The sequence below is a fragment of the Aethalodelphis obliquidens genome, unplaced genomic scaffold, assembly GCF_003676395.1.
Source record: "Aethalodelphis obliquidens isolate GAN/ISIS:26980383/991018 unplaced genomic scaffold, ASM367639v1 scaffold35, whole genome shotgun sequence".
Lineage (NCBI taxonomy): Eukaryota > Metazoa > Chordata > Mammalia > Artiodactyla > Delphinidae > Aethalodelphis > Aethalodelphis obliquidens.
Window position 1 is genome coordinate 120,266 of NW_020837979.1, and position 18,492 is coordinate 138,757.

Sequence of the window (18,492 nt, forward strand, 5' to 3'; positions counted from 1 at the left end):
TTTGTGTCAAGTCTAAGAATCCATTGCCTAACTCAAAATACCAAAGGTTTTCTCTAATTTTTTTCCTAACAGTATTATAGTTTGTTTTACATCTAAACCTATGACCCATTTTGAGTTAATTTTTGTATGAGATACAAGACTTAGGTCAAGGGTCATTTTTGGCTTATGGATGCTCCAGCATTTGTTGAAAAGGCTATCTGTCCTCTCTTGAATTGCTTTTGCACTTTCGTCAAAAATCAGTTGAGCGTGTTTGTGTGGATCTCTTTCTGGGGTCTCTGTTAGCATGCAGTCTTGATTCCTGTAGCTACATAAATAAGTCTTGAAATAGAGTCGACTGATGCTTCTCACTTTATTCTTATATTTCAAAAAGTTTTTTGGCTATTCTGGTTTCTTTGCCTTTCATTATAAATTTTAGAATAGTCTTGTCTACCTACAAAGAATTTTGCTGGGATTTTGATAGATATTACATTAAGTCTACATATTAGTTTACGGAGAGGGATTTTTAAACTTACAGATTTCAATTCCTTACTAGTTATCTGGCTATTCACGTTATTTCACATTGGGTGAGTTGTGATGGTGTGTGGTTTTGTGATCCATTCCTTCCAAGTGGTCAAATTTCTGTGTATGGAGTTGTTCATAATATTATCTTATTATCCTTTTGATTTCTTCAGTCTGTAGTGACAGTCCCTGTTTCATTCCTGATATTGGTAATTTGCATCTTCTGCCTTTGTCAGTCTTGCTAGAAGTTTGTCAATTTCATTGATCTTTTCAAAGAACTATTTGTTTCATTGGTTTTTCTCTATTATTTTTGTATTTTCAATAAACTGATTACTGATCTTATCTTTATTTCCTTTGCTTGCTTTTGGTTTATTTCGCTCTTCTTTTTCTAAGTTCTTGAGGGGAGACCTTAGATCACTGATTTGAGACTTTTCCTCCTTTCTAATATAGGCACTTGGTGTTAATGAATTTCCCTCTCAGCAGGGCTTTAGCTGTCTGTGTTCCACAGATTTTAGTATGTTGTATTTTCATTTTCATTCTACCTTTAGTTTTTAAAGAGCTCTGTGTTAAATCTCACTTGAAACTCTTCAGATTTTCAGACCTTTTTTTTTCATAGAAGAGGACATTAAGACTCAAAGATATGTTGTACAACACAGGGGGTATAGCCAGTATTTTGTAATAACTGTAAATGGAAACTGACCTTCAAAGGTTGTATTAAAAAGACTCAGGGAGGTTTAGTGCATGCTCAAGGAATCACAGCTAGTGATGATGAGGTCTGCTTTGGGCCATATTGTGCCTGCCACTGTCTCCACATGTCCCCCATTAGTAATTGCATAAGTTTTATGATTCAAGAGATCTTGACTGTATAGTTATTTATTGCTGACTCTGATAGTGGATCTTGTGATGACGTTGACTACCTTTTCCTGTCTCTTGAGAAACACACTCATAATTTTCTGCTTCTTCAGACTATCCTTACCAAAGCTTTTAAATGGTGTCCAGATCTTTTCAATTTCAAACTGCCTCTGTCATTTCCTGTTTCAGATGCTATACTTTTGAACTCTTATGTTTCTTTTTCAGTTATCACTCAGTGAGGATAATTTTTTTATCTTAGAAGCTTCCCTCATTTGTTTTACTTTCTACCTTGAAGTTGTGACTTTTAATTCTTCTCTTTTATGTCCTGGAGTTAATTACCGTCTCAGTGTTTCTGATGTGGAGAGACATCCCTTCCCACTGGTCCAGGTCCTGTAATCATCATAAGATAATGAAAGACCGAGTTCCTGGCCCATCTTCTCTGAAGCTTACCCAGAGCACTTTAACCTGTGGCAGTCTGTTGTACTGCTTGTTTGCCACTAGTCATGTGCTTCCTTGCAATACCTCCTAACTTATGTTTTGTATTGTTACTTAACTTTTCACATCAATTAAATTTTAGTGAACCTTGCATTTCCCCCCCACCCCCTAAATTAAATGATCTGTCTTCAGGAAAAGCAACCTGTAATATTCTTTGTATCCTCCGTAGCCATGATTATACGTCTTTGAGGACCGGTGTTGAATATTTTTTATATGGGAAGTATGTTCACCTTGAATCATTTTATTCTTGTTGAATGTTACACACATCAGTTATAAAATCTTACGGGCAGCTAGGAGCTGTTAGTCTGCATTTATGTTCTAACGAGGCTCCACCTTCCTCCAAGCTTTTGAGGTTTTTCCATGCTGATTTTGATCCTAACACAGTTCCAGACTGTAACTGTTTGTGTTGATTATTTATTTATTTATTTGGGTGTGTGGGAAAGGAGAAAGAGGATGTTTTAAATTTTTGTAGTTTACTACAGAATAGACTTACTCTTCTCAAGAATATTTATTATCCCTTTATTTTTTATCTATCTATCTATCTATTTATTTATTTTTGGCTGTGTTGGGTCTTTGTTGCTGCATGCAGGCTTTCTCTAGTTGTGGCGAGCAGGGGCTACTCTTTGTTGCAGTGCACGGGCTTCTTGTTGAGGTGACTTCTCTTGCGGAGCACGGGCTGTAGGTGTACGGGCTCAGTAGTTGTGGCTTACAGGCTCTAGAGCACAGGCTCAGTAGTTCTGGCTCACGGGCTTAGTTGCTCTGTGGCATGTGGGATCTTCCTGGACCAGGACTCAAACCCGTGTCCGCTGCATTGACAAGTGGATTCTTAACCACTGTGCCACCAGGGAAGTCCCTGGCCCTTTATTTTTAACCATACTAAATTAATTTTCTCTGCTTAAGATTTTAAGTATTCCTAGTACTAAATACCTGATTCTCAAGGCTTTTTCAATGAGAATAATTTTTACACTTCCTTTTGATCATATCTGGGAGAAAGTCTGATTTAAATGATGCTTTATTTTAAAATTTTATTTAACACCTTTTACAATTTGTGTCTACCACGGATTTGAAGATCACGGAAATAAGCAGCTCACAGTCTCAATAACAAAACCACAAGATTAAAACTACCATTTTAAATACCTTCAAAACCAATCATGATTTAGTATGCTTAGAATTTTTTATTACTTTTAGTAAATACGCATATTCTGCTCGAGTGTTCTTCCTGTCTTTGAAATTTTGTATTTGGCAGTTACACTTATTTGAAATTAACTACTTTCTTTGTATTTCTCAAAAAGTCCGGAGATTTCTTCATTGAGGATCTAGCTGAAGCAGTTTAGATACAATAGAACTCAAGGTTCCTTACACTATGTGATTCGTTCCAGAACTAGTCATTGTAAAGGTGAACTTTTGTGTGCTAATCTTAAAGTTGTCCAGAATTGTGTTTTGATGGCCCCTTTTTCCTCATTTGTTTTGGTTAATTTAAATAATGCCACAGGGATGTACAAGCTCCCTTTTGGCTATCTGCAGGCTTTCCCTGTCAGAGGCAAATGAAGGTGTGTGGTTAGACTTTTACCAGCTTAGGGAAGCTCTGAGCCCTGGGTTTTCTGGAGCACTTCCAAGGACAGGATACTTTTAGACCATGTGTTTGGAGCATCTGTTTTGAGAAACATTGTGACCATATTCTCTCAGGAGCCATGATTGACTACATTCTAGAATTTTCAGATTTCTTTCAGTCTGCTTTTTCTGACACTAGAAAAATTTAAATTATGGAATAACTAAATTGTTGGGGCAAATTAAAAAAAATGAACCGGGTATTGAGACTACAAAAGGAAGGTAGAGTCAAACAGAGCATGTGAAAGATTTTTGAAATGCAGCCTTTGGGAGAAATGAAGTGGAGGAAAATGAACCTAGGTGTCAGAATTTCACTCCCATTTCTTTGTGTTATGAGGGAAGATGCTTGGAGATGCAAGTAAGTGGAAGTGGCAGCTGTGCCATAATGAACATGGAGGGCTGAGGCTGTGGAACCTCTGTTAGGGGAGAGGGATAAAGATACACCCTCTCAGCCGTGTTCCATTTAAGGCCATCCGGAATCTTTTCCTGTTGAAACAATCCTAAATACTCTGACATCTAGGCCTGAGACAACTGACAGATGGAAATGTAAGCATATAGCAGTTTAGCAGAGGTTGCATGGTAGTCATTTAGTTCACAAAGTATGTGTTTCAGAAATACTTATTAACAGAAGTAGAAATTATATAGGAGGAATAGGGTTGTTTTCTGGGATGTCAGACCTGAGTAAAACAACTGAAGCAAGTATTAAAATTATGACATATGCTGAAAAAATAAAATATGCATCGTGAGGCATAAGAAGGAGTTAAGGTTGGGGGAAAGGAGAAGAGGCAGTTTCTGTTTGAGACGTGTGTGCGGAGGGACCGGGAGGACGGGCTGGCCCTGCAGGTTCCTGCCAGGTGTGATGGGGTCCCCGGCCCCTCCAAGCCAGTTTCAGGCAGCCTGGCGTCACACAACCACAGGGCTTACCAAAGATGAGGTGCAAGAACTGTGGGACGTCTTCTCTGGTTTCCTTTCCCTCTCCTCTGAAGAACCGGATCAAGGTTATCCTGCCCTCTATTCGGACCATGTTTATGGAGACAGTGAGGAGTCCTTTTGTTCTCATTAGACAGTGTGATTGGTATGTGTAGGAAGAGGCCATAAGTAATGAAATGCTAGGTAGAGAGTATATTGATGGATACCATAAATGTTTTGTGAGTGGTCTGTACTCGTTTTTTCATGGACAAATGTAAGTTGTGCACAGTGATATTTTTGCTTAGTTGAGTGTATACTAACTGGACTGTTACTTTGCGTTATTAATTAAGCCAGGATTGCTTGAATGATTTTCAAACATTAAAAGATGTCTTTGTTATAAAGGAGCTTTGTTTTAAGATGAGTTATTAACTGGGACCGTCCTGTATGTGTAAGTGGGAAATTGTCCTCATTGGCAAATTGGTAGCTAGGATGCTCAGTCTTCAGGGCAGTGACTCAGGGCTTCAGAAACAAAGGCATTGAATTCTCCTCACCAAGTCTCCTCTTGTGAAAGTATAACTAGCTTAGGGAAGGTTAGTCAGAGGTCACTTTCCTAACCGCTGGTGAGATCTCGGGAACCGAGAAAGGAGTTTGATTAGCAGTGAAAACAGGTGGGCAGTTGATTTAGGACCAACCTGGGTGAAGAGACTGGAGCGCAGGGCAGCGTGGAGAGAGCTGCGGAGGAAGGTGGGAAATGCTGCATGCAAACGTGGCCTGTTTCAGTCTTTTGTCTAGAGCAGTAATTATCATTTTTCATTATTGCCCTTTCTGGAGAAAAATGAAATTTAAATCAAATTTAGTTAATTAATAACATTTAATTAGTCTTATTAAATTAATTGATCCAATTAATTAAGGTTTCCCTAATGAGAGGAATTCAGTACTAAAGAATAAATTTTTTCAGATAGGGTTGATTGAGCTTTGGAGGTCCACAAACCACTGATTTTTTTTTTTTTTTTGGTCCCCCAAGAACCAATTTCTACCACCTTTGTGGTGAGGGGATACCCCCCATTGAGAATGCATGATCTAGAGTTAGTTTTTCTAGGAATAGGGCAACAGGTGTACTTTGTCTGCTGATGGATTTGAAAACTTAGTCTAAGACTGTAAATCGTCTGTACATTATGGGTTAAATAAGGCATTTGTGAACCTACTCAGGACCTTAACTGTAGTGTTGTTTCTATGGAAACTGTATTCTAGATCCAAAAAGCTTACTAAAATGAACTTTTGGAAAATACAACCTATATGTGAGATGGTGATTTGTACTGGTTTTAAATTTATATAAAGAGTGAGGCCTTTTTGCCAAAACTCAATATTGAGCTTAGTATTAAAGGAAGAGATGGCCATGGATCAGCAGAGAAGTAATATTTTAGGCAGGAAGAAGATTCTTCATCTCAGACTCAGCCTGTATACTCAATCTTAAAATATCACGAGATGCGTTTCAATTGTATTTGCCAATCATGAAAAAAATAGCTTTAAAATTTAATGTATATTTTAAAAAACTAAAGGAAACTTTAACCATTATTTTCAACTTATTTAGATGAATCTTTACTTTTTTAGTGGTCTGGTAATCTCTAAAGATCTTTGCAAGCACTAAAGTATTCAAGGTATATTTTTGTCTGGGACACCACTGGGGTAACTGAATGCTCCCCGTGCTAACATGCATTCACTGGGGCAAGTGCTTGACTTGCATTATCACGTTTCTCCTCCCGACTCCATGAGCCGAGTACTGTTATCTCCGTTTTGGGGGTTGAGGGTTAACTCTCTCAAAATTTGTTAACAGACTGTCTCTTGTTTTTCTCCTGTTGTGCTGGTGCCTCTTTGGCCCGGGCCCTGGCACATGGCTTTGGCAGTTGCTTAGTGCTCCCGACCTTTGTATCTCTTTCCACCATAAGCAGTTAGCTCCAGCAGCCCTCTTTTTTAAATTTATTTTTATTATTTATTTATTTATTTTTGGTCGCATTGGGTCTTCGTTGCTGCGCGCGGGCTTTCTCTAGTTGCGGTGAGTGGGGGCTACTCTTCGTTGCGATGCACGGGCTTCTTATTGCAGTGGCTTCTCTTGCAGAGCACGGGCTCCAGGCGCGCAGGCTTCAGTAGTTGCGGCATGCAGGCTCAGTAGTTGTGGCTTGCGGGCTCTAGAGCGCAGGCTCAGTAGTTGTGGCACACGGGCTTAGTTGCTCCGCGGCATGTGGGATCTTCCCGGACCAGGGCTCGAACCCGTGTCCTCTGCACTGGCAGGCGGATTCTTAACCACTGCACCACCAGGGAAATCCCAGCAGCCTTCTTAAGCCATACATTTACACTGATGTCATGTTAACCCTTCTCTCTTGTGACCTCGGTCATTGAGACAATTTCTAGGGGCTCTCTGTTTCGGGAAAAGATAGGCTGCTTGTCATATAGTAACAGAGATTCTGTTGTGTGGAAAAGAATTATAATTTACAGTTTCCACATGACTCTGAGAGCCAAAAGAACCTAATACTTAACTGTAATTTGAACAATTGGAGAGACTGTTTTATTCTCATTGCATATTTGCATATTTTGTTGAATATTTTCTTTTTTATTGCTTCTCACAAATAATCATACATGTATCATCTAAATCATTTAGTTTGTCTGCAGATATTCTGTTTTTGTTAGCTACTGCTTTCCCATGTATTGATTACTTACTTAAAAATTTTTGTTATATCTTTAAGAATTAACTTTTTTATTAAGCTATAACTTATGCACAGTGAAATTTACTTTTTTAGTACAAAGTTTCATGAGTTCTGATGAATACATACAGTCATGTAACCACAACCACAATGAAAAATAGAGAACTGTTCCAGCATCCTCCACCCCACATTCCTTGGTGCTTCTTTGCAGCCCTCCTCCTAGTCTCTATCACTTTTCTGCCCCTATTTGGGCTCAGTAGTTGTGGTTTGCGGGCTCTAGAGCGCAGGCTCAGTAGTTGTGGCGCACAGGCTTAGTTGCTCCGCGGCATGTGGGATCTTCCTGGACCAGGGATTGAACCCGTGCCCCCCTGCATTGGCAGGCGGATTCTTAACTACTGCACCACCAGGGAAGCCCGGTAAGTGTGTTTTAACCTTATAAACTGCCAAACTGTTTCTCAAAATGTTTGTGCCAAAATTTGCATTCCCACTAACAATGGTTCTGCATCCTTGCCAGATAGTTTTTTTTTAAGTCATTCTGATGGGTATGTAGTGATACCTTGTGTTTTAATTTACATTTGTCTAATGACTAATGATGTTGAGCCTCTTGTCATGTGCTTATTTGCCATCCCTATATCTTTGATGAAGCATCTGTTCCAATTTTTTCCTGTTTTTTTAAATTGAGTTATTGTCTTTTGAGTTGTACAAGTTTTTAAAAATAGATATTTCTGACATAAGTTCTTCATGAGATAAATGATTTACAAATCTTTTATCCAAGTATGTGTCTTGTTTTTTCATTCTCTTAACAGTGTGTTTTGAAGAGCAGAAGTTTTTTAGTTTATTAGGTTCAGTTTATCATTCTTCTCTTGTGGATCATGCTTTGGGTACTGTAGCTAGGAAATCTTTGCCTTCCTCAGACGGAAGCTCCTTGACTGGAGAGGAGGAGCCTCTGTGGGGGACGTAGGGAGGAGGGGACCGGCAGCGGGGGGCTGTGTGTGGAAGCTTCCTGTGGTTCACAGACACCTGGCAGCACAGAGCCCCGAGGGGAGGTGGTCGCCACTCCCCATCATTCGCTCTCATCCTGGAAAGTTCCGGGCTTTGACTCTTACGGGCCTGGCATACTGTATGCTCACCGCCTCTGTTCAGCCATCTCTGAAACGCCTCCTGCCGCAGGGCCTGATGGATCTCCAGCGAGTGACCTGTGTGATCGCGGCCCATTTCAGCCTCCCGCCTCCTCTCCTTCAGTGTCCTGCTCTCCACCCTCCACCCTACTTTAGCCTCACCAAGGTGCTAGTGGGGAGCACCTTGACCTTGTCATCATCCATAAGGGCACCCCTGAGATCTCAGTCTGACCACACCTCCCCTCTTCCTGTTCACTCCACCAGCTGCTCCCGGTCCTACGGTTCTCTGATCCCGCCACCTTTCCCTTCCCCTCACATCCTCCATGCCCTCTTGTCCCTTCGTGGCACGTCTCAGCCGCCTCTCTCGCTTCATCGTTCTCCCCCGGCAAACCCACACCGCCTGCAGTCAAGCGGTGCCGGACTCCGCTCCTGCGTCCTCACAGCTGAATGCGATGGGGGAGCATCGTGCTGAGTTGTCTTCCTTCATGTCGTGACCACTCGGCTCAAGAGGCCTTGATGCTGCCGACAGACTGTACTGCATGTTCCTCATTCATTCACCGGCTCATCCTTCTAGGTCGAGGGTTGCCAAACATTTTCTTTAATGGGTCAAATAGTAAACATTTTTGGCTTTGCGAGCCATGTGGTCTCTGTGTACATTGTGTCCTGAAAGCAGCCGCACACGGTCGGTCAAGGAGTGGGGGTGGTACTCATTCTCTTCCAAAGCTTTCTTCCAGGACTCCATACTTATCCGGATTTCTTTCACCCTCTTTGACTGTTCCTTCTCAGTCAGTTGGACTGATTACTCCCAGTGCCCCAAACTTGAAGTGTCAGAGTCCCCCCAGGGCTCAGTTCTGGGAGCCCTCTCTTTTCTAAGCACCTTCACTCCCAGGGTGACTCACCTCGTCCCACAGCGCTGAGGACTTGCCATGTATAGATGACGTCACAGTTGTTACCTCCAGTCCGGGTATCTCTGCTCTGTCCACTTGAGCATCCTGCTGCCTACTCAGGACCTTCACTTGAGCGTCCAGCAGGCATCTCCAGTTCAAGGAGAGCCGCCTTCCCTAACCCCTCCTTCTGCGGTCTTCCCAGTTCCAGGAAGGGAAGCTCCCTCCTCCCCGGTGTTCAAGCCCAGAACTTTGGAACCGTTCTCCACATCGCTCCACATTCTACACTGAGCCTTCAGCAAGTTCCGTTGGCTCTGCTGTCGAGGTGGATCCAGAATGTGCCCACATCTCACCTCTTCCACCGCTAACAGACTGCCATGGGTTAATGCAGTAGCCTTGCACCTTGTCTCCTTGCTTCTGCCTTGCCATCCTTCAGTGTCCTCTCAACACAGTAGCTGTAATGAATCTTTTACTACAAAGATAACTCACGTCCCTTTATGCTAAAAGCCCTTCAAAGCCAAGTTCTTCAGTATGCCGTGGGAACCCTGTGAGGTCCGGCACCACTCTGCCTTTCTCTCCCTCTGCTGCTTCGCCTGCTTGCTGTTCCAGGAACCCAGGAGCGCACACAGCTGCCACATCTTTGCAGGGGTCCATTCCCTCTGCCAGGAATGCTCTTCCTCCTGGTGCCCCTTCACCGCTCTGCTCCCTGTGCTCCTTCCGGCCTTCGCTGAGCTGCCGTCTCCCCTGTAACCACCCTGCTCAGAGCGGTGCCCCTGAGCCATGCCTCCGCCTCATTTCCTACCCCCATCCCCTTCTGCTGCCTTATTGTTCTGTGCTGCACTTATTATTCTCTGTTATCACATCAGAGCATGTGTTTTACTTTGATTTTTGCCTTTCTTCCCCTAACTGGAATGGAAGCTCCATAATGACTTCATGTGTTTTCTTCTATTTTATTAAGTTATTCAGCCCCAGGGCCTCGGACAGTTCCTGGAATATAGGAGGCACTCAATTCATATCTGTTAAATAAATGCATTTTTATAGATATTTGAGGAAGACATATTCTTTTTTCCACATTAGTCGTTGTTAAATTCACATAAGTAATAATATATATATATTTTTTTGCGGTACGCGGGCCTCTCGCTGCTGTGGCTTCTCCCATTGCGGAGCACAGCCTCGGGACGCGCAGGCTCAGCGGTCATGGCTCACGGGCCCAGCCGCTCCGCGGCATGCGGGATCTTCCCGGACCGGGGCACGAACCCGTGTCCCCTGCATCGGCAGGCGGACTCTCAACCACTGCGCCACCAGGGAAGCCCAGATGATAATATTAATGGATATCAAGAAGAAAAGGAAATATTTATTCTCTTCCCTTTAAAATCAGACTCTATACATGCTTGCTCATATGTATAATTTTTACTTGTAACCATGGTGTCAACAAAATCTTATATTCTTTTCTTGCCAGTTAATATCACATATAATTTCTCTTAATTTTCATAATTATTGCTTCTAATCTTTGTAAAAATATTCCCTGTAGCCAGTATTTCAGTATAGACTCAGTATATGCAACTTCATCCTTCCTTTTGAAGATTTATCTTTTTCTGACTTACAAAAATGGGATAATAACTTCTAAACTGTTACTAGTAATATAGTATTAACTAGTATAGTATTAACTATGTTCTGTGTGAAAAGTAAACCTGACTGGCCTAGTGAGTTGGGCTGGATTTTTAGTGCTCTTATCTATGTGGAAGAGTACAAGTCTTATGGAATCAGGGGACACTTTAAGGCAAATGGGAACTACCACTGTATTTGTTTTTAATAACCCTGTAAAAATTTCCCTAGATTTAGTTTACACTTGACTAAAGATGCCAGTGATTAGGTGGAAGCTCCTTGAGGGATCCGGGGCCGTAGGAACCTTAAACTCAAATTTTCTTTCCTGCTAAGCACTGCGGCCTATCAGTTTACCTTTGTCTGAAAGGCGTGGAGGTGCTCCTGGCCTTACTGGGAGGCTGAGGGAATGTCCCACCCTGCTGCCTTCTGCTGTCCTCCTCGCACTTAAACTGAAGCCGCCTTAGGTTACACTGCACTTACTGCAGCTTCCAGCCACGCCAGGGGTGCGCTCATGCTTTTGCACACATTGACTCCTTTACGTCCTTTTCTCCTTCGCTAGGAAAATTCCTATTTCTCCCTCAAGGCTCAGCTCAAGCCTTTTCTTGGCAGTGCCATCTCTAACAGTGCAGGCGTCATTTCACCACAAGCCACTCCTGTGCCCTGTCCATAGTTGTATGCATGTCTCCTACCTGTGCTGAAATTCAAACCGCAAAGATATGACTTATTCACCTTTGAGCCTCAATGCCTGGGGTCCTGAAAATGTAGGTCTTTTAGTAAATACTGTGTATATTTGTGGAATAAACGAAAAGCAATGTATATTGATATATTTCTCACTTATTTCTGAGTATTCTTTTCTTCCCCAAATGTTCCTTGTCAATTTTAAGTCCTTTAAACGAGTTTTTCTGCCTTCCCCTGTCCTAAGTAATTGACTTCTCAACTTTGATTGGCTTGTCACCTAGCCTGCCTGGGACATACTACCTCCCCCTGGAATGCAAACCATCTACTTTTCATTTAAATAAGCCTTTCCGTATCAACTAGGTGTGGTTGTGTTCTGTCTTTCCTTAATCCACTTTGTCTGTACTTGCAGTTTCCCATGACTCATCCTTCATTCTCCATCACATCACATACTTTTCCTCATTGCTTGCTCACAGGTCATACATTCTGAGTTGAAAGCGAACTTAGAAGATCAGAGCAGGAACTGGCGCCACAGTTTGCCCGGGTCAGCAGCTGAATCCTTCCCGGGCAGCCCAGCCCATCTTGTTAGACACCTTTTTTTTAGAGACCTTCAGAAGTTTCCCTTTGTTGTGTCAGGTCAGCCTCTCTAGTTCATTCGTGGGTCCTGCTTTTTCCCTTGGGAGATTCATCTCCATGAGACAGACTATAGATGTTTGAATATGCTTTGCTGTCCCCTGATGCTGCAACAGGCCAACAACACTGGGGAAAAGTACCTCACACAGAACTAGAAAGTAATGTTTAGAAGGCTTAAAAGCTTCTGTATAAGACATGAAGCCATGAGAGAACTCGGAAAAAATTTAGATTCATGTTTTTAAAAAACTTGGAGTGTGGAAAGATTTTCTAAGCCTTACATTTAAGGAAGAACCCATAATAGAAAAGATTGCTCGATTGAGCTCTATGGAAACCAAGAAGATCAGTGACAAATCCAGAAAAGACATTTGTAATACACATGACAAGCATGGAGTTACATCCAACAGCTCTCGTTAATAAGAAACAAAAAAGGAATACCCTAATAGGCAAATGGGAAAACGCGAACTGGTGATGAATGAAAATATACTATGTACTTTTTAGGCCAGTAACCTGAAAAAAAAATGTTCAGAATACCAGAAATCAAATTAAGATTTCAGTTTTTGCCTAACAGATTGACACTTAAAAAATTGTTAACACCTGTATTGATGACTATATAATGAAATGATACTTTATTTTTATACTGATTTTGGAAATGTAAGTTTGGCAATATGTTTATACCTCTGACCAGTAATTACAGTCTAGGGATTTCTTGTGAGAAAACTTATCAGATACACAGTGATCGATGGTTATACAGGTGTGTGTGGGGTCCTCAAGGAAGAGCCAGGAGTGTTAGAGATTGACTGGGGAGCGGTCGGGGGGGGGGGGGGGGGGGGGGGGGGGAGGGTAACGCCCTAGAGGAGAAAGGGGAGGAAGCAGAATCCACAGAGAGACCCTCAGAGGCCATGCGGATCCAGCAGAGTCTGGGCCAGCCCAGTGTCTGCCAGGGCAGCCTGCGTGGGGCAGAAGAGCCCAGGTCCTGACACCGCACTGCGCTCAGGCCTCGGCTAGGGCTGCCTGGGAAGGCGTGGTGTGGGTCCAGTCCTGCAGGCCCAGCTGCTGGAGGCCATCAGCTCATTGCATCCTGTGTAGCCAGAGGGCAGTTCTTGTTGGAGGGATATCTGTGGGGCACACCATTTGGCTGCCACGGAGGAGTGTTCATGGTAGTGTTATTAAAGTGACACAATTAGAAAGGGTGTTTTTTTTCCTGTAATAAACATAAAATACTCCTTTTCTAATTAAGTGGGGGAAAGTAATTTCAAAATAAGATTGCATTTGTATCTAAAGCAGCTACATACACATTACTGTAAGGGTTTCTTTTGAGTTTAAAATCCCTAACTCTTTTTCATATGAATTACTCTCAAGAATTTTCCCATCTTGATGATCTTTTGAGGCTGCATATGAGACTCTGTAGTTACCCTTTAACTTTTATGTTTATTGGAGATGGTGGTAAAATTGAAGTGATATTTTGATGGAACTTGGCCTACCCTAAGCTGCCCTCGACCAAGACTGTCTTGGAGGGACAGGAGGCCAGCATGTTGCTTCTCGTGACAGTGCCCAGTCTTATTGATTCAGTTGGATTGTTTCTTTTTTTCCCTGGTTGTAGTTAGTATCCACTTCCAAAATCAACTTCTGTATAATTTGAATAAGGTAATTTTACTACTTGTTTTTAGGAAAATTTTAGATGAGTATATTAACTTTACTTTTAAAGTTTACTTAAGCTGAAGATTTAATAAAATGATTTTAAATAATGCATCTGTGGAATCTTTCAAAGTATTGTTTGATCCAATCCAAAGAACGTGGATCTCTTGAAACCCATAAAATAGGCCCAGATAACTATTTTGACCTCTCTGCTCTTCATTCTCTCTTTTTTTTTTTTTTTTTTTTTTTTTTTTTTGGCCTAAAGAACTCCAAGCAGTACCAGAGGATAATTTGAAAACTGTGGTTCTATTTCTTGGATTAGCTTTACAAAGATAAAAACTGTGGAAAAGTGAAGTTAAAATGAAGCTATTGTAACCCAAGTCATAATTCTGTTCCTCCAAAGCTCATTGTTGTACCTAGAGAAGTGATGAGGCATTACAGAACTGTTTCCAGGAGAGTCAGAAGAGTCGTCAGGAAATCTAGGGTTCTGTTGTGAAAGAATCACCGAATTTTCCCCATAACTGACCGGCAGGAAAAAGGTCACCTACCACCTGTCTCCAAGGGACCCCAGGACAGACTGTGCGCAGCCTCTGTTGCATTGCCTCAAACTGATATTTTGAAGAAGGTGGAGAACCTGATCTTCCCCAAAATGTTCTGGCATTTTTTCTGTGATTCGTTATATACTACAACTTTAAAAAAATTTGTTAGACTTTGCCAGGAGTTAAAAGTACTGTATAAAGTTTTTCTTTCTGGGATGTAGGTGTAGAGATTTAAATACATGTGTGTTTGTGTATATATGACGTATGCTTGTATTTAAAATAAAAGCTACTGACTCTCATCAAAAATGTAGATGGTGATTTTGTTAGTTTCCCTGGTGCCTTGGAATGAGATTTGATTGCCTATTATGAGCTTGTGTTTTCTCTGAGATAAGTTCTTAAGATCAAGGGCCGTGTCTTTTCCTCCTGAGACCCAGTTCCCAGCATAGGATTTACTAAGAAGCTAGTCAGTAGTGGAGCAGACTGGAATTCCACTTCCAGATTTTTTTTTAATTTAGTGTTTGCCACTAGAGGGACTGGATCAACTCTTGTCCCTTTGTTATTTTACCTTCAATAATGTCTTGTTAATTTATTAAAAACTGTTTTCATTCTAAAATGTGTTTTGGAAATTTGACTAGTCAGGTAGTACCAGTGGAAAATACTAAAAATAACTATTTATAATACTTTTATGTGACTCATTTTTACTTCCCGATCAAAATATTTATCCACAGAGATTTTAAGTAAGCTTTTTGGCTGGTGTTCAGAAACACAGGAAATGAATAAACAAAAGTGGATATTTGATATGAACTTACATAAATGACAGAAATGTAACCTTGGTTTTATTAGTCAAAGTTTAAAGTTTAATCATAAAGGAGTACAAACCCTATCTCATTTTTTCTAAGCAAATTTTACACATCAATGAAACTGCTTCCTAAGCAGCATTTCACAAAAATTTCGATATGCTCTCCATTATATTAAAACCCCAAAACTACTTTCTTAGTATAGTTTTATAAAGATTAATTTTCATTAGAGTTCTGTAGTTGATGAAGTTCAGTTAGACGTGGCGGCACCCGCTCCCATCCCGACGGCAGCGCATGGCCGCGTGAAGGCTCTGTTCGCTTTCCCTCTGGGCCTGCGCGGGGCCCTGAGCCGGAGCTTCGGGGGCGCCTGGGTCCCGACAGCAGGTCCCAGCCCAGGCGGACACTCCAGGCCTCAGCCCACAACTCGTCTGCCCCTGCTCGGCTTCTCGCTTCTTCGTAACTTCGCCAGAGATGATGAGCGTTGTGTTTCCAGCAAACTTTCCCTCACGGTTCACTTTATCCAGATAAGAAATCCGGCCTCCCTTCTGGGGCTCAGGGGTCTTCCCACCTTATGCCGCCTTGCCTGATGCTTGGCCGTCTCTTGGCCCAGCGCAGTGTCACTGTCTTTCCTCTTTTTGTGCGTAGCCGTGACCACTGCTCTCTTTTCCCTCTGCTCTCACTCTTCTGTGCTGGCTCAGAGTGGGGATGTGCTCTCTGGCTCGTGTGACACACTGTGACGGGCTGGGAGGAGTCAGGGAGCTGTGTGTACAGTTAAAACCACACTAGGCCAGTTCTGGTGGGCTTCGTATCATTACGTGCTTTTCACTTTTTAAATGGTAAAAACACAGCCAGTGCTTGTGTGTTCATCCCGAGCCTTGGCTGTGCTCTTATACGGGGCCTCTTCCCACTGGCCAGAGCCACCTGTCACCACAGTGAGCTCAGTTAGTTGGCTGCTCAGAGTTTGGACTTGCTACGTGTCCTGTTAAGTCCCAGGGTCAGTCTTCAAAAGCTTACATTACCCAGAAAGTACCAGAGGAAGGGGGTCGTTAACGTTGTGTAGAACGCAGTCCCGACGTGCCCCGTGTGTCTGTTGGTGTTACCTTCACAGCCCAGGGTGGGGGGGAAGGGGCGGTTCGAGGCGCCAGACATGCCCCTCCCTTGCTGCAGGGTCCAGTCCCCGTCCCACATGTGGGCAAAGCTGTTCACTGCAGTGTAGTTCACTGTATTTAAAGACAGTGCATCCGCATGTTGTGTAGTTTACGGAACAGAGCGCTGTCCTGTAGATGGAGTGAGGCAGCTCACATTCTGCGGAAACAGTCTGCACCAGAGAGGTTTTTTTTTTTAAGAGGGAGTGTTCATTATTTATTTATTAAACAGAGTCACAGATTTATTTATTTTTGGCTGCGTTGGGTCTTCATTGCTGTGTGCAGGCTTTCTCTAGTTGTGGGACGCAGGCTTCTCTTTGTGGTGGCTTCTCTTGTTGCGGAGCACGAGCTCTAGGCCCGTGGGCTCAGTAGTTGTGGCTCGCAGGCTATAGAGCGCAGGCTCAGTAGTTGTGGTGCACGGGCTTCTCATCGCAGTGGCTTTTCTTGTTGCGGAGCACGGGCTCTAGGCGCGCGGGCTTCAGTAGTTGTGGCTCGTGGGCTTAGCTGCTCTGCGACATGTGGGATCTTCCTGGACCAGGGCTTGAACCCGTGTCCCCTGCATTGGCTGGCGGATTCTTAACCACTGCGCCACCAGGGAAGTCCCCCCACCATAGATTAAGTGGAAAGGAAACACCCGCTGCAGAGCATGGGTTATGTGCCATGTCTGTGAGCCAAAGAGACTGCACGTTCCCACCACACGCATCCTCTACCCCCAGGAGGTGGCCTCTGGGGAGAGCACTGCTGAGGTTGCAGGGAATCAGGGGAGGAAGGGAACGTACTTATTCTGCTCTGTGTTCTCATTGGCACCGTTTGCGTTTTTTCTTACTACATCCATGTTCCTGTTACTTTTTAAAAAGGCCACGTTTTCTCCTTGCCTCGCACTGCCCTCCAGAGTAGGGCGGCAGTGCCCTTGAGGCGGTTGCTCGGAAATTAAATTCCCACAGCTTCTCTGGTACTGTCTTCCCCACTCCCTGCATACAGGTGACTGAGTACTTGGTCTACACTTGGTACAGTAGAACGAACACCAGCTTTGCAGTCAGAGTAGACCTGTGCCTACAGCTTACTGGCTTGTACGGTTTAGGGTGAGTTACTTAACCTTTCAGAATCCTAATTTTCTTGTGCAGGCTGTGGAGTGGTAATGTGTGTAGCTCAGATCTGTCCTGAGGATCAAATAAGAGCACGTACTCCGTGAGCTGGCATGGTGATGGGCATGTGGTAGGGGTTCTATACATGATAATTTTTACATTTTTGTGTGCGTGGGTGTAAGTGCAATAATGTGTATCATGTGTTGACTATCACATATTACTTACCTGTGCAGATATCCTTCCAGCAAGAAAACCAGTTTTAAACATGAGTCACTTGTGTAGATTACAAGTCAAAGCTTGGTGATAATGACAATATTGGAATTCCTTTTTAATGTAAGTACATTACTTAGATATAGGGTTTTTTGGAGTAATACCTGTGTTTTCTTTTTCAGCTCTTTCAGTCTCACATGGCAACAAAAACAGCGCATATGTCCACACAAGTATTTGACAATGAAGAGAAAGTGAGTATATCTTTTAAGTAGACCCACCTTGTACTCTGGATGCCTCTGTGGTTTCAGAATAACTACTGAGAGACCTGAAAGACTTTTGTTCTACTTACCTTGAATATGAATTAACTGTTATGTTGATCCAAGTTAAAAATCAGTGACAAACTGCATCACTGTCGACTGTCCACAGCGTCTCTACCCTGCCTGGCGTTAAGCAGATGCAGGTTCCAGCTCTGCCACGGCAGGCAGGGGGAGCCTGACACTGCTGTAGCTGGCGTCCTCACAGACCTTGATGATGACAGGGTGGGACGCCACGGGACGGCCCTGTCAGAGCCTTCCTGAGTGCGAGGTCAGACCTTAGTGCTTCTGAGGGCTTTCTGAGTGCCTGCACAGGAGGGATGTGTTTGGGTAGTTTGTATTAAAAGTTATATTTAGAAAGAGGGAGTAAATTTAATTTGGTGAACGAGGTGAGTTGTCAGTGTTTTAAGAGAGAAAACAGTAACTGTGAGCACGGGTCACGAGGTCCCCTTCCTTTAGCTCCATGCTCCAGCAGCCTCTGCCTCCCCACACGTGCTGAGGCCCCCCCAGTTCTGACACTTGGTCATCTGGCCGCCGAGCTGCCATCATTTTGCCTCTGTTCTCTCGTTGGTAGTTGCAGTCTGTTCCATCTGTATTTTATCACCTCGCAGACTTTGAATTACTCTTAATCTGTCTTCTAGCACGTCGCTTTGCTGAAACTACTGTCATTGTTTAGTGACCGATGCACTGAGTGCTCACTGCTCAGTCCTCATTCTCTCCAGCCCCTCTTCTTCATTAAATGATGCTGACCACTCCCACATTTTTGAAAAGATTCTTTTATTTCCATGACA

General features: G+C 43.0%; 1 protein-coding gene across 1 annotated transcript in view; it reads left to right on the forward strand.

Moving 5' to 3' along the window:
• Nucleotides 1-18,492, forward strand: part of SEPTIN10 (septin 10) — a 53,545-nt gene that overhangs the window by 2,420 nt on the left and 32,633 nt on the right. The window contains exon 2 of the mRNA XM_027128647.1: nt 17,570-17,638. Coding sequence (XP_026984448.1) covers nt 17,570-17,638 — 69 coding nt within the window. The remainder of the gene's footprint in view (nt 1-17,569; nt 17,639-18,492) is intronic.